At 31.9% G+C, this 27,900-nt stretch overlaps 1 protein-coding gene across 1 annotated transcript; it reads right to left on the bottom strand.

The window, feature by feature from the left end:
- Window positions 1–465: 465 nt before the first annotated feature.
- Dsb (scavenger receptor class B member debris buster) lies at window positions 466–27,547 on the bottom strand. The gene is made up of 9 exons (XM_076307179.1): window positions 27,354–27,547; window positions 7,147–7,238; window positions 5,502–5,662; window positions 4,649–4,787; window positions 4,302–4,505; window positions 3,262–3,406; window positions 2,418–2,672; window positions 2,175–2,293; window positions 466–2,015 (listed from the first exon to the last, which is right to left on the bottom strand). The coding sequence occupies exons 1-9, from the start codon at window positions 27,532–27,534 to the stop codon at window positions 1,584–1,586; spliced, it is 1,728 nt and encodes a 575-aa protein (XP_076163294.1). The 5' UTR covers window positions 27,535–27,547; the 3' UTR covers window positions 466–1,583.
- Window positions 27,548–27,900: the final 353 nt, after the last annotated feature.

Here is a 27,900-nt window from a genome sequence, read left to right as displayed (position 1 = left end):
CATACTATTTTGTCTTTTAAAACGTTATGGATGTATCAAGGGTTACGGTGTAGTTATTGAGGGGCAGATAATATTGTTTAGAAAACTATAATTTATATTTCTTCGGTTACATTGTAAGTCTTCCTTTGTTTTGTGCAAGAATAGAAGAATCTTCTTCGTTCAACTTTTCTTTTAATTCTTCAATCTATTTCATATCGACTATTCGAAATTTAGCGCTATAATAAATTTTGCAAATTAATCTGTTTTATCGATAGTTGGTCAATTTTTTTGCAGATTCTTTTAAAATGATCACTACGAAACATTAGTTTTAGGTTTTTACCATTCCTTGCAATAACGTATAACAATATAATAACAGTAAACTATATACAATTTCAATAATTTACTGAACATGTATAGTAGTTTTCAAAAGGAGATAAATTTTTTGGAACAACATTTCAGTATACTGGAGTTGCAAAATATAAAGCGTTTGAAGTTATAGAATTAAATTTTATTATCAATAATAATAGTTTGTTTACATTATAATGAATGACTTAAAATATACAGGAGCACAAAATGAACGTATTGTTATAAACCGCTAGAAATCATACCGTGCTTGAGTGCATTGATTCTTTTCATCGCAGTTAAAAATTTTCCCAGATATATTTTCAAATACAAAAGTTTTTAATTGCAAACACAATTTACATAAAAATTAAATATCATACTAATTTATGAATGTTAGGAATTCAATTAATAAGGCATAGTTCCAGTACAGAAGTCATATTCAATGTACACGTATATATCATTTCTACAAAATTGTATTAATTAATACTTTTATTTTGTTGAATATTTAACTTTCCCATTAGATAGATTTTATTGGTCATCGAGTGCAAAATATTACGTACGACGTTACATACGTTTTCTGGTGCACCTTTTGCTTTCGATTCAGAATATTAGCAATCGCATCGATCGATCAAAGATTAGAAAGGTTCGTCGAGAAATCGTTGCTTAAAGTTTAAAATGATCCGTGTCTTTCCAAGATTTCAGTTACAGCTTTCTAAACGCAAATAGCGAACATTGAATTTTGTTTAACGCGTAGTTTAAATATTTTGCTCGATAAATCGTTCGCATTAATATCTACGAGATAAGTTCTAATATTGTACTAGATTTTGATCGTGCGTGAACCGTACGCGGTGATCCGCGCGATATATATAATATTTTACGAAAGCAAGCTCGTTGTACGCTTATTCGTGCGTTTCCTCGATCATTCGTTACCCGTTTAGGTTCGTTCAAGCACGATATATTTCGTACCGCAGTACACAGACGATATAAATAAAAAAAAAGAAGTGAAATCACAGATATAGAAAAAAGTACGTAACTTCGAACGTCATTCGTACAGAAATGATCAGATGTTTGTGCCAAATACGTGCTATTGTAACTGATACGTATCATTGTCCTCTTCAGGTAATTGGAAGGAAAACTTTGGTGTACAGTGTTAAACGATTGAACACTATGCGAGACGATTTAACGTCGCACAACACAATGTACATACATATGTACTTAAAACGTATTTTGGGTGTTTATCCACAAAATTGTTACTATGGGAACTAGACCCCTATCCTTTCTGGTTTATCTTCGTTACTGTTGCTGAGCAAAACGTACGAATCCCGTGTCGCTAATAATCGGTGCTGTCCGTTCACCAGCAACGTCGAACCTCTTCTGATGGTTCGTTTACCTAATTCGATCGCTTCGTGCGTGAATACCGCGTTGTTATAGACTTTCGCGGAAACGGTGATTATGATTATTATACCGACTAGAATTAATCCATACGAGGTACAAGGGACAGCGATATCGCTGAACGTCGTTGCTAAGTAGATCCATCTACGGATAGAAGGTGTCAGTTCCTCGATACCTTCTTCGAGCCACATAATTGGGAACACGATGTCGGGGAAATTCGATACGACACTGATATGTGGTTGGTGTTCGATTTTTAAGTTCAATTGCAACCGGACTTTTCCTTCGATCGGTACACCGAGTTTCTGCAAAACGAAGAAAATCATTATGTTGAAGTTTAAACGATCGACTCTAGCGGTTCTTTCGAATGTTGCAATAATGAAAAAAAGTATCGTTTTCGAAAGTATCGTTCTCATTGTTATCTTCATTGAAGTCGAATCGAGCGATTACAAAACGATGCTTACCGATTGAATTTTGAAGTAGGTCCCGTGATGTTCCTCGTTCGGTTTCAATCCTTCGACTCTATCTAGTAATTTTGGATCCGCTTTGTAGAAATGCGGGAAGGAAAGGTAGACTGGCGCACCTAAACGTGAACAAAAATTGTGTATTAGGATAACCATTAGCGCGACCATACCCTTTTAAGGAGCTCGTATAAGAAATAGTAGATCTTTCCTTTTAAAAAATTACTGAATGCACATAATACGTACTGTACTGGCAAGGACTAATATTTTGGAGTCCGTTTGAAGAACAAGTCGACATATCGTTGGAACAGAAGCACACGTTTTCTGGAGCTGTTTCATTGGGCAGTCCAAACACAATGTCTGGTGGTGTGTAATAGTCTGCTTTAATTCCTGACTTTTCGGTGGGGCCGCGATATTGTAGAGGCAAGGTACGGCAAATATCTTTATCCCAAAGATGGACGATATCGGAGCCAGTTTTCTCACGTGGTGGAAAAAAGGAACCTTTGTAACAGTATTGCCATCGATATTATATTGATAATATAAAGAAAATAATATTATATTATTTTAATAATACAATCGCTGTTATTGGCATTCAATTGACGGTAGTTAGTTTGAAATTAACGATTATCAATGTTTTTAGAATATCAAACACAGATAGTAATTTTTAAAATACATCCGTCCTTTAATTTCAAACAATACACATCGAACACGCATTTTCGAATTAATAATAGAATAATCTATTTAAATGCAACGTTTGAAAAAATATTTAGTCTAATTAGAATCGTAAAAAAAAGAAACACAATAGAAGCAGAATAGTAAGACATTTATTAAACTTTCTAAGAAAAATTTAATAATTTATGTCCAGATGTGAATATGCGACTCGTTAGATTTCAATTTTGCGTGTACTTTAAGAAATTTTAATTTGAATACTAAATTATGCTACCGAGTGTAATAATTTTATATTTTACACTCAGCGACATTCATTTCACGTAGAAACGTTTAATAATGTCAAGTAAAAGTTTAATCGACGAAAATTAAATTAACGTTAGTTTTGATTGATTATAATTTCATAGTTTTCGATGGAATTTACCTTCCGAGGCTCGAATAGAATTACAAGGTGCATCCGGCCAATACGGCAAACGATCTAAACCGTTTAGACGATTTATTAATCCAAATTCCTTCATGTCTGTATGCCCCGTAAAAATAGTAGATACTTCTTCTAACGTACCGTTCCTCTGCAATTTAAAATATCATTATTATCATCTTTATCGTGTAACTTAAAAATAATTTAATCCACGTCGCAGACTTGCACTTTATACTTATCGATACAGTTACTGCAGTAAGTATTTTTGTGAAAAATATAAAATTCCAAGAAAATATCAAACATTTGGGAAACACGATACTTTTCAATTTTTCAAGAATAACTTACAAGAATGTTATTTATTTCAATACTGTAGACACTGATAATTGTTTCGCATTTAAAAGTATTAAGAGCACTGCTTTAGAATACTTTTACTGTTGTCGATTTGTATCTTTAATACTTTAATACTAAACTTTTTGCAAATTATTCACTTATTTAACACGTTGAAACGAATTCGTAGCAAATTAGTAAGAAATCTCTTCAAGCGAACTAATTGTACGCAAGATCTTCAATACTTTCTAATTTAATGAGGATGAAGTCAATTCTTCACAATGTAGGATATTTTTCATCGTATTGCCACGTTTTGTTACATTTAGAAACTATAAGAAATCGTATAATAAATTGTTTCGAAAACAGAATCCCGTATGGAGAGATTTCATTTCACAATTCGGTATATTATTCGTTATCGTACGAATAATACGTTATTCGTCTAAATTAGAGGTCGGCTAAGTTTAACCTTCACGGGCCAAGAGGTAATTATCCACATATGTATTTAATTATAACATGGAAAATTAAATTTGTACAATTTTTGTCTTAATGACACACACAATTTAATTTTTTGGAAAATTAACGCGGAGTATAGAGTTCATTCCATGATTACTTTTGGAAGTCCAAATTTTGTATTTTTTAATATCAAATGTTAATTACTCTGCCGTGAAATTCATTTCAAAATTATTCTTACTTCGCGGGCCATCGAAATTATTACGTACCCCAAGAAGGAGTCCCATTTGACTCATGGGCCGCCTTGATTTTGGAAAGAATCGATGCGCAATACTAACTAATGGATCATCGTATCCGAAAACAAGTTCTTGAGCAGTTACAGGAACAAAAGGACGCATGTGCATCCCGCTCAAAAACATGGATAATCCTAGAGTAATAAATCGAGGTAGACTCTTGCTTTGTGTTGATAGAGTCTGAAAAATATGAAGCAATTTTGTCGTGATAACAGATTACTAATTTTACTATATATGGAATCATGTTGTATATTTTACTACCTCTAAACCGTTAAAACATTACTCGAAATCATAGATTTACATATTACGATAAATTTACTTACTAGTAATGGAATGTTTGGTACCATTAGTCTCATATTTTTGTCTTTCGACAATTCTGGTACAAAGTTTAGTATTTTTTTGTGCTGATAACTTACAGTCCCATTGTTATGGAAAACGATATTAACTTTTTCCATATCTTCCCTGTAATACAGAAAGATCATACTTATCCTTTCATTTAAGCTACAACAAGCAGTTGTAATTGCGTATATAAGCAAACGAGGATATAATTTTCTTCGACACGCCGATAAAACTCCCGCAGATGTGGTAAATTTATCTAACAATTACTGAAATTATTTTTACCGTTACTTCCGTTTCACATTACAACTGTACAATTTCTTTTCGTTTCTCGCGTAGAATTACAAAATTAACAACGGTCAGGTAAACATTGTCGAGTTTATTTTATTATCAAATCCTATAGAATTAATTGTATACATAACAAAAAAAATTTTCAAAGAAATCATCGAAATTTGTAACAACTGCACAAAATGTTTGAAAGAGGCAACTTTAAGGATGAAATCTGGTTACGATGCTATTCGATGGTACAATGTTCATTCCGAAAGATATTATTTGAAAAATTCAAAGAGTATCGCGACAGTTAAAATGCTTAAATTGCATTTTATGTGAAAAAACACTGACATTTTTTTCAACCGATTACATAAATTCGACATTTCATAATAACTGTACGATAATAGTGTTAATGTAAGCTTCGATAAAAACAGGAAACGAGAACATTTTGAATTCGTGATCAAAATAAATTCCTGATATTTGAATCTCCTACAATTTCGATCGAAATGCATCGAAAGATGCATTTTATTTCGGTTACAATATACTTTCATTAATTTAAACAATACGTACCTATAAACGAACGGACCGACTTCTTGCAGTTTCGGCTTCTCGTTAAATTGTAAAAAGTTCTCGGTATTTGTTACATTGAATATGTACACCTTGGTCAGTCGAACTACCCCGGGTTTTTGCCAGTAATGAAAAGAAAGCGAACCATTCCATAACCGTAGTTGCTGAAGATAAACATAATAATCGTATGAATATTGTTCGTCAAAATCAAATTTTATATAAACACGGTGCAGTAGCTTTTGTGTATATAAAATAATTTTGCCTCAGCTGAACGAAAGGAAATCATTTTCACAAATGTTTATGTTTCTTCGAAGCGAGTGACTCGTTGCACAATCAGAAAGAATTCGTTCGTTGTGTGACAAAAATCATTGATTGCTATCTGTATCATACGTACAATAATTTCTCGCTCAACTCCTCGAGGCACAGTTATTACACATGTAAAATGACAGAAAATGATCAAAACTAAAATATAGATTAATTAAATATTTAATTATGAGATGGGATATTAAAAGTCTCGTCATGTAACTTTGGTTGAGTTATCTTCATTAATATTAAAAACTTTTTAACGAACCAACTTCAATTTCATATAACTAGGAGATGTTTTAAACACGACTGGCACGTGTGTTGCCAATGTTATTATAATTGTTACTTACGCACGAGTATGAATATCTCGTGTATATCTAATTTTGAATACCTGACGAGGTGAAACTAGAAACACGGGTTTTTTAATCTCTTGATCGTTTCAAAAGGGAAAATCAATATTTCTATGGCTTCAAGTGAAAATGATACAACAAATCGATGTAAACAAATAAACATGAACAAACATTTTTCCGTCGTGAGGAGCCAATGAGATCGAAAAACGATCGAAAGTAAAAGTAAATAAAATCGGTACAGTACAAAGTGCATTGAAACTGTGCCTATAGAATCAAGTTTCGAAAATTTAAGAACTGTACGATCTTATAAGTATAACTTTTGTTGCGAGTGAAACGTGCAAACTGTGAAACTCGTTTCTCGAGAAAGTGCAAGGCCGTTAACGGAAATGAGTCTATAAGTACTAATAATTCACAATGTTACGTTTATTTTCTTTATATCGTAAGACATACGTTTGGGAAAAAAATAGTAACTATCAATTTAGACAATTAAACTTTTTATGTAATGTCACGTCGTGTACGAAGTTTCTTTTAGAACTAATATCACACTTTCGATTTCAGTGGTACGTTTTCCCACGCATGATGAGGACAGAGAGAAATCAATGACAAAAAATTACCGTGTAGGCAGTGTATTAGAAACTGGAACGTGCTATAGTATCTTCCCAGGTAAATGAAGATAATGATAATTTCTAATGGGAAAAGTTGAGTGGACTTATGCGATGTCATTATTACTTCAAGTTCAATGCTGCATTTTATAAAATATTTCAAATGATTTCCACCCACAATCTAAGTATTTATGAAGTTTTTAATCGACACTATTTCTTTTATATTTTAGAAAGTTTGTAAGATTTATCGGTGCACAGACCTTCTTAATATTACCTTATAGGTAATTATACTTAATACTCATATCAATACTAGTGTACGTTAAGAGTATAATCAAATTTTGGTGAAATAAAAAATTTGTATTTTGTTTAGTGAAGACTGATTATTGTACGTACCTTTAAAATAATGTAATCCACCCAAGGTATACTACTTAAGATAATGCCGATTACGAGCGTTAGAATTCCTATAAAAATTGCTGAAACTTTACCTGTAAAATAAAAGAAATTTTAAACGTAGCATGAGTATGATTATTAAATAAATGATACAATTCAGACAATAAAGATGTTGCTTATTTTGTTATTACGTCAATACATCGATTATAACGAACTTTAAAATGACAATTGTTTCGTTTAAGCAATTTAAGAATTCGTTACAAGAATATGTAACTGTAAGTAAAGAATTCATTTCAGACACCTAATACTACCTGAACTGCCATAAGTGTATCATTAAATGAATCGTTGCGACATTCAAATGAAAGTTAGACAATTATTTATATAGCTATTAGTAAAAGGGAAACTTCAGAAATAGAGTTCAAGTAATTATTTATTTTAAGAGACAAGTTTATTACAAACGAAAGCAACATGTTTAATATGATTTATGCTTTATTTCTTATACTCAGATTTAGCATGATAACGGTGCCTCGTTAATTTATATTCATATATGTCTTTTATAGTAGTGTGCGGTGAAATGTAATAACAAGAACGTTATTAAGAATGTTGGTAACATGAATTGAGAAATATATACGAGAATATATTGGAAAATTACTTTTTTTTTAATTGATGAAGTAACACATGAAAATGATGAAATACATCGGTAACAATAATTAAATTCCTGTTCCATTTACTATACAATAATATTCATTATAATGATCATATAATTCTGCAAAGAAAAAATCTTTAATCGATTAGAACAGTTGTTAAGTGAAACAAAATTTCCTACAATTCGAAATCGATTTAATGTGTGAACTTTCGTTCTAATTTATTAACGAATATCATACGAGCTGTATTTTTTTAAAACGATTTAATATGTTCGATTTTAGAAAAACTTCAATTCTTTCACAATGAAAATTTGTCAATGTATTTCTACAAATTAATCAATAGAAGTACATAGTTGTTAAACAAAATTATTAATGCGTATAACGTGAAACAAGCGTATTGGCATTTATTAAATTATACAAAAGTTCAAGTATAAAAACTTCATACAACAAACACAAGAACTATAGTAAGCTTATTAAATGCGATACAGTGAATAATTGAGAGGTCGTTTATATTTTTAGTAACGCGTTTTAAAAATAGATTGACTATATGTAATACTACAGTTACATAACAGAAGTTGTCGATTTTATATCAACATGGATTGATTTAATGCGCGGTCATTGTGAGTGTTTCGTTTTTTTTTCTACATACGAGAAGTTTCACACTCGTTTCAAGGTTAATCGTCAGAATTCCAAAGAAATACGGCGACACACTCGATACACATTTTGAAAATCCGTTAAATCCGTTCGTTCACTTTCTCATTGAGTCAGCGTTTAATGACCTTGGTTTTGACGGTATTTCCAAAATTTGTCGATACGTGTTTGTAAAATATGAAACGAAACTAGTAAACAGTGTATAAATTTTTAGAATTCGAGTACGAATGTTCCACAAATAATCAAATCTCGTGGATTCTCAATTTTTACTTCCTCTCGAGATATTGCAATAGCGGTTCCTGTAACTAGTATTATAAAAAATACATTAAGTGTTTTTTATAAGACACAAAGTGTTTTCCGAATAATAGAACAATCTTTCGACATTAAATTTCATTTGTACAAGTAGAGAAGAAGAAAATTAATAATTTGTTTAAATATTTAAAGATCCTGTCCGTGTGACGGCTATATTACTTATACAGCCATCTATGTTGTAAATAATCGTATGTTGGATTAAATAGCGAGGGTTTTAGCATTTTAGTCTATTTTGCTCACGAGTACTAAACAACTTTCGAACGATATTAACCATGTAGTTTTATTACGAGTTTCAACGAACGAGGGTGAAGTACGTTCAAGAAATAACAGTACCGATTACTGGATTTCAATGCCAGACAGAAATGTCAATATTACTTTTTACGGAACGGAAATTCCCAAGATTCTTATCTGGAAATTAGAATTTTGAGAATATGATGTAAGTTTGGTTAAGCCTGACTCACTCGTGTGTACCGTCATCTCTGTTAACGATATGGAAATTCAAAGGGTCGTGAAAGAAGCAAGATTGCGTTACTGTTTCTTACATTGGACGATTAGTTGGGAATTTTTAACAAATTCGACATAACAGGTCAATTTATGATTCCGGTGCAAGTGAAACGTAAAGCAAGATTGCGTTACTATTTCTTACATCGGACGATTAGTTGGACATTTTTAACAAATTCGAAATAACAGATCAATACATGATTCCGGTGCAAGTAAAGGAAGTGAAACCTAAAGCAAGATTGCGTTACTATTTCTTACATCGGACGATTAGTTGGACAGTTTTAACAAATTCGAGATAACAGGTCAATACATGATTCCGATGCAAGTAAAGGAAGTGAAACGTAAAGCAAGATTGCGTTACTATTTCTTACATTGGACGATTAGTTGGAAATTTTTAACAAATTCGAGATAACAGGTCAGTTGATGATTCCGGTGCAAGTGAAACTAAACACGCTATACACTGTCGATAAAAGTATGAATGGTAATTTCGATGCTCGACATACACGATGTTCGCGAGCCATCAACGGTATAAATTACAGAAGCCATTGCATAATTTTACGATCTCTCCTTTCTCGGACGCTGGTGCTGAACACCTTCGTTAAAATTCGCTTTCTTCGCGTGTCCTCGAATAGATGAGAACTTTGAGATGAAAATTTGTCGGTCAGTTATATCCAAACACGTTTACGTTCAACGCGGTGATAATTTCTTCGTCGATGTACAACTGTTTGAAATTTTGCTAGTGAATATTTATGAAACGGATTTTCCACCTTGATAATACGTATCGCTATGTTGTCAAACAGAATTTGATATTGGAAACAAATACTACATTTAAGAAAGTCATGTTGGTTCAAATTAATTTTGAATTACATTACAATCGATTGCCTTGCAGTGCGTAATATTTATAGGAAGATACGATAACAATTTTTTATCATCACTACCTAACTGTGAGCTACTTTGTGCTGTTTTGTCGTAAATTATTGGCTGTGTAGCGAATAAATGTATACTGATGAACACATGTTGATTTTACAATGTATAATTTTATAACAAATTGATCTGGCATCGATGTAAGTAATGTTACTTACTTAATTGTACGAAACGTACTTATTTTTAAATTTACTTTACGCTGAAAGTAAAATATTTTTATTTGTTTGTCGCTAAAAATATTAAAAATTTAATACAATTAAACATCGTAAGTTCAATGAGTGAAAAAGTTATACCGACGAGTAATGTAATGTAGTATAATTTTTAGTGTATGGATTATTAAGTGTGAAAAGTATGCCATATTTGTTAATTTACTTTTACAAGATACACGAATAAAGAGGGATGCGTTTTAAATTTGTTGATTTAAGTAATACGTTTTTGTAAGTTATGTTTAATGAAGTATAACTTCGACCTATTACAACAGAACCGATTAATAATATATGTCCCCTTGGAAAAGTTATTTCCACTAGTAATACTTTTTTCAGAAAAAAAGTTTCTCAATATCTACGATGATTCAATGATGCGTAACTATACTTTGCGTAATCTTATGGAAACTTCTATGATAAGATGTCAAGATACCTCATTCGAATGTTTCCATTCATATTTAATCGCCGTCACTGTCACAGTGAGTCATAAATTTACCATGGTTACAAACCTATAATAAGTATGGCTATTATTTTCCTATTTATTTATATAGGGGGTGAGTACATACATTTTTTTCTATTTCGATTTCACTTATAAATAATGCTCTCATTTATCGAAGTATTCATACTGAATTTAAGCATATTTTTATTATTTCCAGTTCTACTTACAAATAACGTCATTATATTTCCGAGTATTCGTGTATCGAATTTGAACATTATTTCTTTTTAATTTCGATTTTACACTGAAGAAATGCTATTATATTTTGAAGTATTCTTATAAGTTTAATACGTAATTTACGATGAGTGAATATTATTCGTTACATTCTTAATCTCATTTCTGGTCGTTACATATGCATTTTCCCTACATTATGTCGTATATTACTTTCGGTTACACTTATTGTGTACCTGGGAATAATATTTCCCAGCTATTCGCATTATTGTACAATCTTACGTCTTCCTGAATATGGGAATTCACAGTGACTACGTATGTTTTTTCGGATTTCCCACCTGTTTTACATTAAGTGAATCGTCAATATTATCAAGAGCATGGTAAAACAAAACTTCTTGTACAACTATCGATTACTACCATAGAAGAATAGAATCTTATTTATTAGAAATGTGTACAAAAAATTACGCATTTTATTTGGTTAATCGTAGCATTTCATTTATATAGTATTGTCAGCGATACTAAAATGTTTAAGTTTAGTGTGAGATGCTTTATACATATGTATACTATATTTTTCAAGTTGCACTTTCTTTTCGTTGGGCCATTACAAATACATGTTTATTAATATTTGATTTTCCTTAATTGTGCGCCATCTTATTAAAAGTCTGGTTTAAAATAAGCGTTGGTTGTTTAAACCGGGGCTTTAGATAGGCCAATGCACCGTTACTAAGAGGATCAGAATGGCAACTGCTATAAGTACCTCGGCAAGAAGTGATGTTTTTATACTTGATCACGACGCTTTCTCTCACATTGGTGATTTCAATGCCGTCGTACTAGAATTTTCCTTTTTTTTAAAATAAATCTATCTCCAAACTTGACGCAAAATGGTCACTTCACGTGCTATTTTGAGACGTTTCGGTAAATATGTTTATTCGCGTGTGTACGTAAAAGTTTCAATGAGGTTGAAGTACGGATTGAAAATATTTTGACATCATGTTCATACGGGTAATAATCGATAACAAAATTATAACGTACCTTAACATTTTTACAAGCAGTCTTCATTTTGTGATACAAGTACCGTTCGTAAATTTAATAGAAAAAGTAATCTTTCTTGTGAATTTGAATCATCCTGTTTGAAAACAAATTTTCTGAGATGTATAGAGAAATCAAATTTTTTACTATGTTTTACGTATTTGTTCGTTTTTTTACATAGATAAATACAACATTAATTTTCTCGAAAATATTAACAACTGTAAATTGTTTGATAAAATTTTATGTATTCGAAATAAAATTAATTTGAAATTTGAATCCGTATTTTCATCAATATCACTTGAGAGTTTAAAATATTGTTTGCGATTGCAAATAATTATCTTCTTATTGTGTAAATTACACTAATAGGTGAATGGTAAATAGCATAATATACGTGGTGTAGATAATTGAACAAATATTCGTTTCAATCAATCAGATTCAATTTTTGTATTTTAAATTTTTATCATAAGATAAAGAGAACAACAGCAGATAATTTATTATAGACAAATACAAAGGAAAATATTTCGTGGGCACATGTACCATGTCGCGAATGTTTTTCTTTCAATTGATCTTTCAACGTTAACATAAATTCGGATTCACTCACGATTCGTTTTACGAACATTCTACAAGAAACTGGAAGAATGTTTTTGTACGGAAAAGGTTATCGAACGCTGTGGAATTTGAAAATAACATTTAAATCGAGGGTAATCAAGATGGTTTAAAAAATTGCTCGCTCGTCAAGGATCGCTGAACGGAGACTAGATTTACAATCATCTTTTGCATGCTATAACGGCAACTATCTCCGAGGAATGAAACTTGAAGTTTGCTCACATTTTGTGATGTATTTTTCTCATATCAATCAAATTTCATCTGTTCTGCCAATTAACTAATCGACATTCTTTAACTTGCGGTAAATTAACGTAAATCTAATGAAATCCATCATGCATGGAAAAAATGGATACTTTCGAACAAAACTGACAGTAAGAAACGAAATTCGTTCGGTAAAATTTTTCAAAGGGAGTAATTGCAATTATATGCGGAAAATGAATTACGGTAGAAGAATAATAAATGCATGATAGAATATTTAGTGTCAAAAATTATATCAATATAGAAATAAAAAATTCTGGATAAAGAAAATGATCAACACAGGTCTGATATTTTATTGTACAGAATGATGCATAAGAACTCCTTTTATGTGTATTATAATTATACGATAATTATTCCCTTTTCACATTAAATTCGTTAAATACGTGGCTTGTACTTGAAAAAAATTGATTTTAATAAAGGAAAGAAAGACATGCCTATAAAAATTTACAATAGTTATAAAATCTACCGAACGTAATGATAATAGACAGATACAAAATGATTTACACGACGCGCGTTGAAAGGTATGAATTTATAACTGATCAATTATGCCTTATACGTCTACATCAATTATACCGTATGCATTCACCGTTTATCTAGGTACAGCGTATTTCATTGTCTTTAATTACATTAATGGATTATCGCGGAATCAACTGGCGAAATAATTTATCTTTCACTATTATGTACTTATAGCTTGTACATGCTAAAATATAGTTAGTTTTCTATTCTTATCATAATATTTTCAAAAGAGTTTTGTTCCCCGATTATCAATTGACATTCACGTGGTAATTGTTGGATAATTTATACTTCTAGTACCATTTTATTGAATGTCACTTTTTACAATAAAATTAATGGAAGTAATATCTAAAAAATTTTAATTCATGCGTCTTTGAAGTAAATCTTTATAGAAACAATGGCTCGATATGATAATAGAGGATGCAAATTAGAAGTTGCAAATTAGTGAATGTAAAACACGTGCAACGTGAAATTGTAGAATGTTGTGAAATTGTAATTAACAGATATTATAGAAGAATGTGCAACGGAATTGGCACTAAATAGTGCTATAACAACATTTTTGTGCTTTTTTCATAAATATACATTTCTTTCGTTATTGTTAGAAATTCTTTCTCTTTTAGAAAGTTACTCTTATTAGTAAAGTTCGTTTATTCTGCTTCAAATTCAGGAATTTGTATTAGGATTGTGAAAATAAATAATGCGTTACTATTAGTTATTAGTTTCGCCTTGAATATTTAATAAAAAAAAGTGTTAAAGCTAATGTACACCTTGTTCAATTTGTGATTAAAAATTTTTAGAATTTTAAATGAAATAATCAAGACTTAATGCAAAGCACAATTCGTTTATATAACGATCATGTGAGTTTTAACGAACCAAATATTTTCTCAACAAATTTACACTCTTATTCTTATAGTTATAAAGCACCTCGAAAATGATCAGTAATTTTGTTGTATAAAATGTATTGTACGCCATAGTGTTAATAATTATTACGATTTCAATTATCTTCTTAGAAGAGTCCACAACTAAATATTTGATTTTGTTAAATTCAAAAAGAAACGTTAATAGTCTATTTCTCATTGTGTATAACAAACTAATTCAAATTTGAACTTCTACTTCTTCAATCGTTAATTATTTCAATCGAACTTACGCTACTATAATATTCAATTGAAATTGTAAGGTGCAATATACGCAAAAAAGTAATAGAAAATATTCTATCGCTGAAAAGTTAAGGAATAATCAAAATATTGTTGTTTCTTAATACCTGTTTCCAATCGTCTTCATCCGGTGGAACTAGAACTACTTTTCTGTGTTTCGCAAAGTTTCGAAAGAAACGTAAAAATATTTAACCGACATGTGTACGAAGGTCTCGCGCTTGCTTTAAGTTGATGGTTACAACAACACTTCACGTGCTGTTATTAGGAAAATATGCAATAATTGGTAAAGCGTACTCGGTTTAGTTTTTACTTTTCCTTTATGTTGGAAAATTTAGAACAGAACACGTACGAATTATGCTTGCAACATTGTTCACACTTCCCTTTATTACGCTTGAAATGTTTTTCATAAAATTCAGTGGTATTTTTACAGAATATTATGAAATATCGAGGTGGGTAAGATTATTGACAAAGAATATTCGCGAAATATTTTTACAACCAAAAACAATATAGCGTACCAAGTTTTTATTATTTTTAACGGCAAGTAATGCTAAAGAGAGATATAAAAAGTACAAAAAATTGATATTATGTATATATTGTCAATTAAAAACATATAATTAGTAACGCGGGTGACAGTGTTTACAAGTGATTTTTTAACTTCCTTATTAACTTTTTTTCATCAATGCATATACCGTGCTATTTGTTGTTAAAAACTATACAGAATTTGTTTAAAAAGTATTACTTATTCATTAAATAGTTTTGAAAATAGGAACGTATCTTCCATTATTTAACCGAACTCAATTTCGTTTGAAATGTAGTTAGTCATTTATAATAGTTTCACTATTGTTTCACCCCCAATTCTAATGTAGTCGACTGCTTTAATCGTTTCGTATTCTATGCACCTTGGAATTAATTCATAGACCAAGCCCAAACACGTGACGACCTAGTTAACATATTTGGTAACGGTGTGCGAGAACTTTATTCGAGTCGCCGGAATTTTCATCCCTCTCTCTTTATCCACTGCAAACAGATCGACAGTCTTTCTCATAAATTCTTTTGCCAATCGACATGCACCAGATCCTTCAATGTGGTTACCAAATCTATCGATAAAAATATTCAACATTCGAATAAACAAAATATCTTAAAAAAAGTATCTTATAAAAAAACGGTGCAAATATGTAATTGGATAAAGTAAGAGGACCATTGGAACAACTTTCATCAAGAACCAGCGATATTCGCGGTGTTAGGACACTCGTGCTACAGCACACATAACTTTCTCTCAACCAAAACATACAGCAAGGATTCACAAGCATGCACAAGATCCAACATTCGCAAGTTATCGAAGTATGCACTCTATAGCAACTACTGAACTTCCACTTTAAGAGTATCACATTTGGAATTTACCATCATTACGATATAACTAATTCTCTAAAAGCGTCTTGCGTTTCTAAGTACGCTACTAAAATTGACAAAATTATCTCGAACGATCTAATTGTATTTCTACTTCTGTCCCCCTCTTTTTTTTTTTTTACCTTTCTTAACGTTTATTCCGCTTTTCACTTTTTTCTTAGTTTCTAATTGAATTAATTTTCAGACTTTTCCTTTTTCTTTTCATAATTCAGTAGTTAGGCACATTTACACTCAGACAGTGATAAACATTCTTATTTATATAATCTTTAATTTTTCATTTCGTGAAATTTCTTTTTGTGATTCTTTTTGCCTTTAAAAAGTTGTTTCGTGATATTTACGACGAAGAGTCAGATTTGATTTTGACCATATTTAAAACAAGATACAATAAACTGTTTCAAATTCAGACGAGCGACTTTATAATACATATAATCATTCACTATAGTAGTCCGAGCAGGCAATTTGGTAGAACGTTTTCGACTCCAAGTTTTCTGCTCTCTTCAGTGTATAGTAAATTGAACATACACTGTATAATAATTATTTAATAACAATATAATAACGTTCTCTTCTTTTCTATAAATAATATATAAATCAGAAAATTAGTTTCAGAAATAATGAACGAAAATTAATCACCAAATGAACAACTAAACAAAAATGGAAAAGATTGATTCTTCCAATTAATAGACTTTTTAATTAGAATCGAATTTCTTGCTTATTTATTCGCTTTTTAAACAGAATTTATTACTGTTCTACGTGAGAAACCGAAGGAAATTATACACATCATTTAACAGTAAGTATATGCACGCATTTCTGTAATTACTATTTACTGTCATTAGTTTTGTTAGTTTCTCAAACGGTAAAAGTTTTTGCAGAATATATGCATCTGTAGAAATTCTAGAACGGAAGATGGTATTTATAGAGGTACGTGAAAGAATAATAACTACGTAGCCGTGAAACTGATATTTTATTGTCGACTTTAGCATCGGTAGTCCTCTATAAGACAGGCGTAATGGGAAATATTCTTAACGGGGTCGCGTGTTGTTTCCTGTTTGCCAAGCTAGTAAGTTTAGATACTTTACGACTGTTAATGGAAAATACAAACACACAAACATTATCCAAAGATTCGTATGTTTTCTCAAATAAAATTATTTAATATATTATACGCTTTTATTTTTTTCACTATTAATAGTACCACATCGTTGATAATGTTGTTGCCAATCGTGCAAGAAGTATATAAAATTTGATTGAAACTCTTCCAGCTGAGAAATTTTCATACTTTTATAAACGATACCTTAGTTAAAAATGAAATAATCTTTAAATTAATTTTATCTGGCAATGTTCGTTCCAATAGACGCAATTTCCTGCAAACGATTGAGAAATCGATTGCTGTAGAAAGTGTGGAAGCTTTAGAGAAGAATTACGCACAATATATTCAAGAAATTCTTCTAGAGTGCATTGCCCGTATTTCATTTGTTACGCGCACGATCCTGAATCGTTTCGAATTCCAAGTCGAACAGCACTCTATTGCAAAACATTCCAATAACGTTTAAAGATGACTTTATTAGTAAGTACCGTGAAATATGATTACTGTATAATCGATACTTGCAAACGCTTCTTAATTCGAGAGGACTTAAGTTTGAAGTTTCCTTTTCCAGAATGTTTAACTTCCTAAAACGTTCACTTCCACGATGTGGATCCACGATTGTTCACGATACATTTACAGGATTTACTTCTGTCACAGTGTTTTCGTAAGATTAATTATTATACTGTAGCCTATTACAATTTAATCATTTCACCGAATAAACTCGTTTCTAATTCTAAATAACGTACTGTTGTTGCACATTTTTGTATTTGCGTTCAGTCATAAATATTATTTAATTTGAGAGACGATAATGACAAAAATGGGGCTTTGTGAATTTATCGAAACTTTCATAGTATCATATATCAAAGCGGAGAGAGTCGATAAGGTATTCATTGATGATTAATGTCGTCCGAGTGAGTACAAAGATTTCTCGATCGAGTCAAATTCTCCATTTCAGAGCACGTATCCATGCTCGGTGTCACCATGTTGAATAAGAACATTATTTCTTGAAATTAAATCAATTATTATCATTTTCGATTGATCTTTAAAAATCACGAATCGTAGGTCATTATACGCGTTTTCAAAGATTCTATTAGAGAAGATGTAGAAAACTATATTGTTCCATTTAGAAAAATGAATTTGACCTTCGTGTTTCATTTACACCTCACCTACAAAAAACCTACCGGCGTCAGATTATCTTCCTTGAAACTAGTCGAAACTTAATTGGAGCATATTTACCTATTACGAAAAGGAAACTAGTTATTCAAGTAACCTATTTTAAATATCTCAATTCGTATACAACTATCTCTCAATTTACATGAGACACCTTGTAATTTGACAGTATATTAAGATTTTTTTTTTATTGGTAGACTTTATAAGAATCAGATCATAAGTTAATAACGGAATTGACACAGATGATTTTTCACGTCAAAAAGAGTACTTTAAATCGTTTAATTTTATATTGGTAAATAAAACGTCTCTTTTTGACCATAATATATCTCTCCATGTAATGTTTAATTCGTTTTACAGTTACGACCTTGGCAAATATCTTTCCGAGGAGAATCTCATCGCGGTTCGAAACAACATTTAACTAATGATAGCTCATCGTTGTTTGTTTGGACATTTCAGAGGCAGGATTTATGAAGCAGACGTCTGGAACGCACCATTTCCGATGAATACCTATAGGGACTATCCATTAGTTGACTAATCGAGAAACAGATTAAGGGGTATTTTCAATACAGAGGATTTAAATAATGCAACGCGTTTTTTAAAATTATACAGTGCACGTTTGTAAAATTGTATTAGAAAATTTTGGATAATGATAAATATATAATTAAACCGCTTACTTTACACATTCATGGTATATATGATCTAATATAATATTAATATTTCATTGCATATCAGTATGTATATTTTGGATATGTTTAGCATATGCATTTCATATTCGTATATCGGTTGTGATACTTTGAACGAAACGTCGTATGGACAAAAAATAAAAGAGATACATCGACGATGCAGATACTAAATATTTAAAAATTCACTGAATTCGAATCTACATGGTGTCAATACTCAACAAAAAAAAAAAAATAGAATTGGTGGAGCACATTCGGAAAAGAATGATTACGTAATTGAAATCTGCCAAGAAGGGTAGTAAGGACACTCAAAGAAAAAAAGCTGTAAATGTAACCTGTAAATTAATGGAAGACCTTGCAATGCATTATAAATTGAACATACGAAGATATCCGAACTCAATTGGACATTGCACAAAACCATTTGGACAACTTTTTACGATACATTAATGGCCAACCGATGAGACTAGCATGACTATTGCACTGCCGGAAATGATAGCTGATGTAAACTGGCTCTGAGATCGAACGAAGGTTTTACGAGTTCTCTCACGAACCTTTCCTTAATGATAAGGTACAAGAGGTAATCCGTTTCATGTACGAAGATATACCAGTGAATGATTTACTGTAGAATGGATGTGCTGTAGGATATGCTGTAGGATGTAGGGGTGTCTCAGAGGACTCACGCAAAATGGCAATGAAGACTTACAATCCTAGGAATGTTTGTTCCGAATGCGATTCAAATATTATTCAAATTGACATTTATTCGATAACATCGATTTTTAACGAAGGTTTCGAATAAATAAACACTCACACCCGCGTTACTAATTATATGTTTTTAATTGACAATATGTACTCAAAAATAACAATAGCTTGATCATCTTGATCCCATAATGACATTACCGAATGACGAAACAAGTACTCGAGGATCAATGAAATCGCCGTTTATGTTTGTTTTTCTCACGGTCATTAATTTCGATGACCGTACAATCCTACTACGAGCGTAAAATGTAAAATTACAAAAATCTCCATAGAAAAAGTTGTCACGGTAACGAAACAACGCATTAGGGTTGCGAAGGAGAGCGTAATACCGACGTGGAACATCAGGTGTGGATGTTGCAGGTCCTGGTATGATCTCATCACTACGATTACTTAATGGCCATTGAAATACGTAATATCGAAGACGTGACGGTGCCAGCGAATCGAACCAAAAATGTCTGCGTTCCACTGGACCGTGCTTCTTCCAGCGTTTCTCTGAACGACCGAGAGTGAAAGTAGTCTCGAAATCCGTTTGAGTGCGTGTACGTGTGTACCTTCTCGGTTTCGGTGTACGCGCCAGTTTATACTTCATAAATAACGGCTCCTGCGTTTTGCAACTCTCCGTGTAAAAATGTTTGGACAGGTGCGGTTTTGTAACCCTGACTGCATTCCAACGGAAGGGTCCGTCGACAATCGGCCAACGAAAGCTTCGTAGCGTTGCCATTTACCGTGTGAAATCGTCGACACTGTTATCGAGAGGGTGGTCGAGCCCCGAATCTTAAATCGAAAACCTGTTCCTCAGACTTTCACATATTCCAACCTACCCGAATTTCAGACATGCACGCAACCACATAAATGTGATATCTTTTTTCTCGACATTTTCTCAGCCGCGTTAGAGATCGACTACTATTAATGGAAATTTTATAGACGTATACATTGAAACTGGCTACGACTTCGTTGGATTAAATCCTCGAAATCGAATTTTAATCAATTAGTTTCGTACGAGAGGTACGTTTTCAGAAACGGTGGACATCGAATGTCGAAAACCGTTTGAACAACTTTCTTCGAAATTTTTGCACCCGCGCTTGAAAAGAGTATTTTAGAACGCGTTGGTGGCAAATCGAACATTGAATTTGAAAAGAAAGGAACAAATTTCGATTCTTCTTGGTGAAATGAAGACCAAATTTTGTTTCGTATTCCATTCCCGATACACGAGAAACATACATTTTTAAATTGTATTGAATACGCTGACAAATTTTCTACGAATCGTTAATTTTTCGTAATTGAATGTAACCCGTGCGATTATTAATATTTTTTTAATGACATTTTGACAAAACATTCACCGAACAATGGATTATGTCAATTTCAAACAATTAATGTTATTCATTTTCTAGGAATGTAAGGTTGAAAGGAAAACTTGATTCTTTTCATTTTGAAGCTCGACTATTCTCTCATGTATCACTTGTTCCAACGATTGCAAGATTTATGTCAGGAATGAATCACGAATGTCGATGCCTCGATAGTCGTAAAGGACCATCATCTTAAAGCTTTTAAACGTTTCGCATACATTATAAATTTTTCCCCGGGCGAGCATGTATTGCAATTATAATTGTTATATTTCTTCAATCTATGAAAACAAACATCTACTCGAGCTCTAAGAAATTCATAGCATTTGCAAAGTCATAGTACTTTACTGAGAAATATGATTACCGTGATTGACGTAAGAGTAACAAAGAATTTATTTATGATATTTAACATTGACATTAAATTATTATATTTTTATAATTATGTATCACATTGAATTATTGTCAAAATTACAAAAGGTAACGTTTCTTATATTTATGAAATTATCCTATAATATTTATGAAATATCAATAATTAATTTATTTGTTTTCTTGCCTCTACCGATGATATAATGTTGACTTTGTTAAATGCAATGGTGCTGAAATTACAGACGGTAGATATAATCAAAATTCTAAAGGAGCTTTCAATTTGTTTTATATATACATACAAATTAATTCCATAGAGTTTTTACAGAAGAAAACTGGTTTATCTCGATCATTTGTGATGTAGACCAAACGGTTTGTCTTGCCCCTTCCTCAGTGATGACCTCTATTTACATATCCCATATATAGTATTAAAATAATTTTCAGTGTGTGTAGTTTTGTACGTTTATAAATTTTTCAGAAAGTGTTTTCGACTGAATATTGTACTCGTACACGCTAACCGAATGATATTACCTCAATTTGTTGATATTCATTTTATTTGACATTCTTTTCGTTTATACAGTATATTGAGAAACGGATGCTACAAACATTCCATGCATTTCTAACGAATGTTAGGTATGTACCAAAAGAAATAAAACAGTGTGTATGTTACAGTTAGAATACGAACCGTGTAGTAAATTAATGACAACTCCATATTTAACAAGAGAGAGTTTTCTTATTTTAAAAGATCACATCGATAAGAGGAGAACATAGCTAACTACCAACCAATTTGCATACGATGAAACTACATTGAAAATAAGTCGACACGTGTCCAAGCTTTGTGCTAATGAGTTCTAACATTCAAGAATCGCGTGTTTGAAATTGGAAATGTAGAGTCTCAGTGAATATTTTTATAAACTATCAAGCATATTAATTATATTGTCCGATACCGTAAACAATCATAATTGAACACCAAATAACGATAAGAATGATACAAATTTTTGAACACGTTCAACAAATGATCTTCTTGGCTCACTTTCTCGGTTCTGAATTTGTTTCTTTCAGTGAAAAATATATTTTTCTTGCGTTCGAAGTTATTTGGGTTCAATAAATGTAATTTTGTTCACACTTTCATTAGTTTGTCGATTCTTTAAATTTTAGCTCAAAATTTTACTCGATCATTTTGAAGATTATACGCAATAAGAAATAATACAACTCTTAATCGCGTCAAGCGTAAAACGCTTTTTAATGCAATTCTCGAATGATGCGTTTTTGTCATCAGTATATAGCAATGTCAAATACTGCATTAGAAAGTCGATAGTCACAGGAGATGAATATGGTGACGGCAAATTTTCTGTGCAGATACCGTTTGACAACTTCTTGCGTTAAATTCATTCCTGTCATTTACTTTCACAATAAATTCCTAGAGTAATTTATTGTTGCAAAGTGCAGTTACTTTTTAGATATTGCTTACCGTTATTTGATTCTTCGTTCGTCCACCTGATTCCACGCATTGCACTTAAGATGCAAATGTTTAGAAAAAATTAATCACAGACAGATCGATAATATGTGAATGTTTTGGATTCATGATACTTTTGTTTATATTTCAAAGTATTTTGTGCATCTGGTACAAGAAAACGAAATAATTCCAATCATTGTTATTCTTTAAAACAGAAAATTCGTAATTTGACTTATTATATCACTGCTATTTATTAGCAATGCGACTAATTAATATTCATTCTTTAATATTCATTCATTCTTTTCGTGATTTTAGCAATCTTTGTTTCAAATTACTCCGTAAGCGTTTCTTCCTGAACTTAACCTTATAACGGTGGTTTATATTCAAACAAGGTTAGTTAGTATTTAGAAATTATATGAATTGTTAGTATTAACCTTGTTAAGTAGAGAAATGTTTCAACTCACTTTCTACTTTCAACTCACATTTAATTCTTGATGATATTTAAACTCGGTGTATTATATAAACGAATTACGAAAAAGGCAGAGTGGAGTCACAAAAACTTATTAGAGATCACGAAGGTGATTAGTGAGCTGAAAATATCCATTCACAAGGCAGCACAATTGTTTGGAACATCCTATCTCACGCTTCGAGAAAGAATTAAGAAAGGTCAATGGGCACACGAAAAGTGTTCAGTATGGGATGCCCATGACGGTTATATTTATAATTTTTATGGTTCACGTAATAACGAAGCATGTTAAAACGAAACATTTCACAATTTTTTAATTAATTTAATAGTTTCTTTTACCTATTTCATAAAATGAGATAAAAAATCATGGCCAAAATGAAGCCAAATGACTTCTTTTGGTTTTAAGAGTATAATTTATTACAACATAAATTTATGCTTTCTTTACTATACTAATGCAAACTAAACATTTCAAGATATCATTTAATGTAGAAAAAGTAACTAGGTCAAATTTTATAGCATTTTGTGACGACATAGCCGGAATTATCCCACTTTCTTCTAATACACACGTTCTAATACACAGGCCAGTTTTAGAATTTATGCGTATTCTTTATACTCCATACTCAATTTCGTCACATAGCAAAATAACGAATAACTTATCATTGTTCTCCGACTCCTACTCAGTTATATTTTAATATTACAGTAAGTTAAGATCGTATGTTCAACGTTTAAATAATTTGTTTTGATCTAATCAAAGAAGCAATAATATACTTGTATTTGTTAATTATGTAAAGTAAATCTTTATATTTAAATAGATAAATTATTTAAATAAAAATATTTCGCAGTTTAAATCGATAAGTGAAAATTATGGAAACAGATTTGAAACCTCATATTCAAAAGATTCGTGGTGTCACAATGTCCCTAAAATACATAAATAAATCGCCTGATTTTATGCAAGAGTACAGGAAGTTTTGAAATTGTTTTCGAATGATTTTATATCGGCATTAGGAATGTGTGGGCGTAGCGCGTAATTGGTATAAAAATGTAAAAATATAACCTTCCTGAAAATTTATTAAGAGAAAGGCGGATATATGGTATTCGTGTTAATAACACTGCACACGTTACTATTCTAAGAGTATCTAATAATTTTATAATGGATTAGTTTTCCTCTCAAAATTTTGAATTACTTAAAATTTAGCGTTTCATGTTTTTTTAAAATTTGACAATTCAATATTAATAATGCGAGTAACTTTTCTACATTGCACAATGTTTTCTCGTACTTCCTACTGGAGATCATTAAATGCATTCCAATTTTGCATTACAAATTTAACAGTAACGTGGAAAAATGAATCAAAAATTTTTGTATACCTTGTTTGCAAGTGATTTAAATATCCAATGTAGATTTAACAACTTCCGCTTCGGAAATCAGGTATCAAGATGTGATTTATGAAGACTAATTACCTAGGCACTCAGATTGATGCGCGAAATATTCTAAGCAAATGAGATTCGTGTTACTCGTACTAAGAGAAATTTAATTTTTAATTTAAAACATTTACAATTTGTATTATATTTTACTATTTTGTATGTCGACAAGATTGCAAAATACTCTTTTATCTTATTTTCTATTTTAATGACAAACCACTCGGTTTAAACATTAAATTGGAAAGTATACAGCAACAGAAAGAGCGTATTCATTAATAATTTCTTGTTACGAAACGCTATTAGTTTCTTTGATTTCACGTATATTATCCCCTCTTATTTAAAGATTTTCTTAAAAAGTGATATTTCATAGCTGTTTTGTTCAAAGTGCAATTTCGCCGTTGAAGTAAGATTACGTAAGAAAAACAAGCAGTGTATTCTAACAAGTGCAAGATCGAAACCTACATTCCCGTAAGTCATTAAACCTTTACTCTTAGAGTTTGAAAAAGTGGTATTTCCCTTCGGCTTATGAGAAGTTTAATGTCATGACAGTAAACGCTGCTTCTTATAACTTTTTTAAAATGAAGATCTGTTATAATTATCAACATATGTAAACACAATTTAAGTAATTGATATTTTCCCAACTGACATTTATATCTTGTTTTGCTCCACGAAAGACGTCAATATACTAGCAGTGTTTAAAAATGACAAAAAAATTAAGAACGATCGGAAAATCATTCCGAAGGAAAGTGGAATTTATTGTAACAGAAGACACAAGTTGACCTTTGCCTATTCGTAATATTTAACAATAAGTCTATTAACGCAGCTAACAATAATATAAAAATACCTGACCTACACGTATGTGTGTATACTACACCATACGAATTCTTAACATTGTTAGAACACTATTAGTGGATCGAGATACGTTTCTCCTGAAAAGCTTCACGATATCCACCGTGTTTCCTCCAACTCTACACATTTTACAAAGAGGAATCGAAGAAAGTTCCATAACATTAAATCTATTGAACGCATCTGATCAAATTGATCAAATACGAGTATACTCGACATCGTATTGGTAATGCGTTTACATAGCCTAAGAATCGAGTGAACCAATCTTTGAATGCACGTTGCACCATGAAAATTTTCAATATTCTTAATACACTATTAATGGATCGAGATGCGTTTCTCTTGAGAAGCTTCACGATGTCCGTTGATCTTCGAGGATCATCTTCTTTGGAGGGAAACGCATCCGCGGAGACGTTGCTCGAACTCAAAGACGGCAACTCAAAGCGTTGGAAAAAGTTAGCGTCAGCTGTTCGCTGCAATTTATAGAAATGCACGATGCAATTTCTTCGCGTGTTCAAGCAAAGAGAAACACACGATGGCAGTGAATCGAACAATACCTTGTCGAGGAATAACGTACGATAACGTGGTTCGGGGTGCAGTAGGTTAGTGGAACACGTGATACAGGACAGGTTGCCCCACTATTGCTTGTTACGCATCATTCCGATTATGCTTCACTATCACCAACACGCTTTACGGTTACGGCCAGTTCCACCGGTCTCAGGCTACGATGCAACGTGTAACGATGGAGATTGGATCCGTTCTCTTGAAACTTTTCAATCGAACCGGGAGAAACTCTAGGCCACAATTACGGTCACTGAATCAAGTATGAAAAGTTTGAAAAAGTAGAAAGGTTCTAACGATCTCGAAGGAACAGGTTGAATCGACAATTGTCGAATCGACGTTAAATTATGTGTGCACTTTCATTCGTACTCTTCGTGCAAATCGAAATCCATTGACAAATTTTCGCTTTTCGATGTATTTTTAAGCATCAACGAATGTTCGCGTATGCTTTGAAAACCGTTTACCAATTTTATTGTCACTGATTCAGTTTCGGGTGGATCGTCATTTGGACGTGTTCCTCTTTACTGAGAAACGGACGATAATGGCTGTTCGGAGGGACGTTGGATGTAGTAAGATGCGAAATTAATTGAAAGGCTAATTTCAAGTTCATTGAAACAATATTATATAGCGTTAATCGAGCTCGTTCGTTGACTGAGCACTTGTGCTGAAACCACCTAATAAGTGCATTCCTTGCGATGGAGAAAACGAGAACTACTTATGATAATCCAAGTTTCTCTAACAGAGTTAAGAATTTCTTCCTGTTTTCGAGGTGGAAATAAGGAAGCTACTGTAAGGCTTTTCTAAAAGGAAACGGTAGATTTATACAAGTATTTTTTTCGGTATTGTGTGCAGCAATGTTTTTTTTTTTGTCCAATTTTGACAATTTGAAATATAATCCTCGAGTCGATCAATATTAAAATTACGTTTCACTTGTAAAGTAATTATAATAACTATCATTACTACTGTATGAAAATTGAAAGGTGCGATTTTTACAGCCGCGGTGTTTCACATTGTAAAATTAAAATTAATTGGGTGTATAGATATGTATTGAATTGTTCGGAAAGTCGTTTCGTTTTCTTTTTGGTGAAAATGAAACACGATTTTTTTAGAGTGTACAAACATTTCATTAAATTATATATTCTCCGTTTTGGAAAACGAAATGACTTTCCGTACAACCTAATAAATAGTCACGGTATATCTTACCGTGTTTAAGTTTCCCGTTGTTGGAGATGAGGAATGAAAGAGGTTTAGGGACCTTGTCCGTGCACAGACTATCGTGTTGATCTGTCCTTAGACCGAAAAGTGCGTTTCGTCCAACTTTCATGTACTGTTTGCCCATCGTTTTGGGCGACTTGATCCCGAACAAAGACCCTATGAACTTCATCTTGAACTCTTGAGCAATCAGTGGTTGTTAGAATCACAAAAATTCCAATTCTTCAAATTTCGTCACTGTTTAACTGGCTCATAACCGTTTCCCTCTGCTGAAATCCTTGTACGTTACGAACAGTATCACGTTCTAGGATAGTATACTGGGCAATATCCAAGATTACGACAATGATAACACTTGTTTCATTTACGTCTCACTAGTAAGATGCGATAATTAAGTTAATTGGATAATTCGTGCTCTGTTTGTCGTCACCGCACCGTAGAAATCTTGGTTACAGTTAATCTACGATGTGTTACGTTTGGAAAGTATTGTTTCACGTCACTTCTCCGAACATTGTTTCCGGGGATCCATGCGATCTGTTCT

This window comes from Ptiloglossa arizonensis, chromosome 3 (genome assembly GCF_051014685.1).
Source record: "Ptiloglossa arizonensis isolate GNS036 chromosome 3, iyPtiAriz1_principal, whole genome shotgun sequence".
NCBI lineage: Eukaryota > Metazoa > Arthropoda > Insecta > Hymenoptera > Colletidae > Ptiloglossa > Ptiloglossa arizonensis.
Note: the sequence above shows the minus strand (reverse complement) of the source record. Positions and strands in the feature narration are given on the sequence as shown.

What these genes read in the sequence shown, in the direction of transcription:
- Dsb (XM_076307179.1), bottom strand. Translation starts at nt 27,534, where the DNA reads ATGAAGTTCATAGGGTCTTTGTTCGGGATCAAGTCGCCCAAAACGATG. An exon ending in TACCAAACATTCCATTACTA is followed by an intron (nt 4,506 to 4,648) that starts GTAAGTAAATTT and finishes CATATTTTTCAG; the next exon opens with ACTCTATCAACACAAAGCAA. An exon ending in TATTAGTCCTTGCCAGTACA is followed by an intron (nt 2,294 to 2,417) that starts GTACGTATTATG and finishes GTTCACGTTTAG; the next exon opens with GTGCGCCAGTCTACCTTTCC.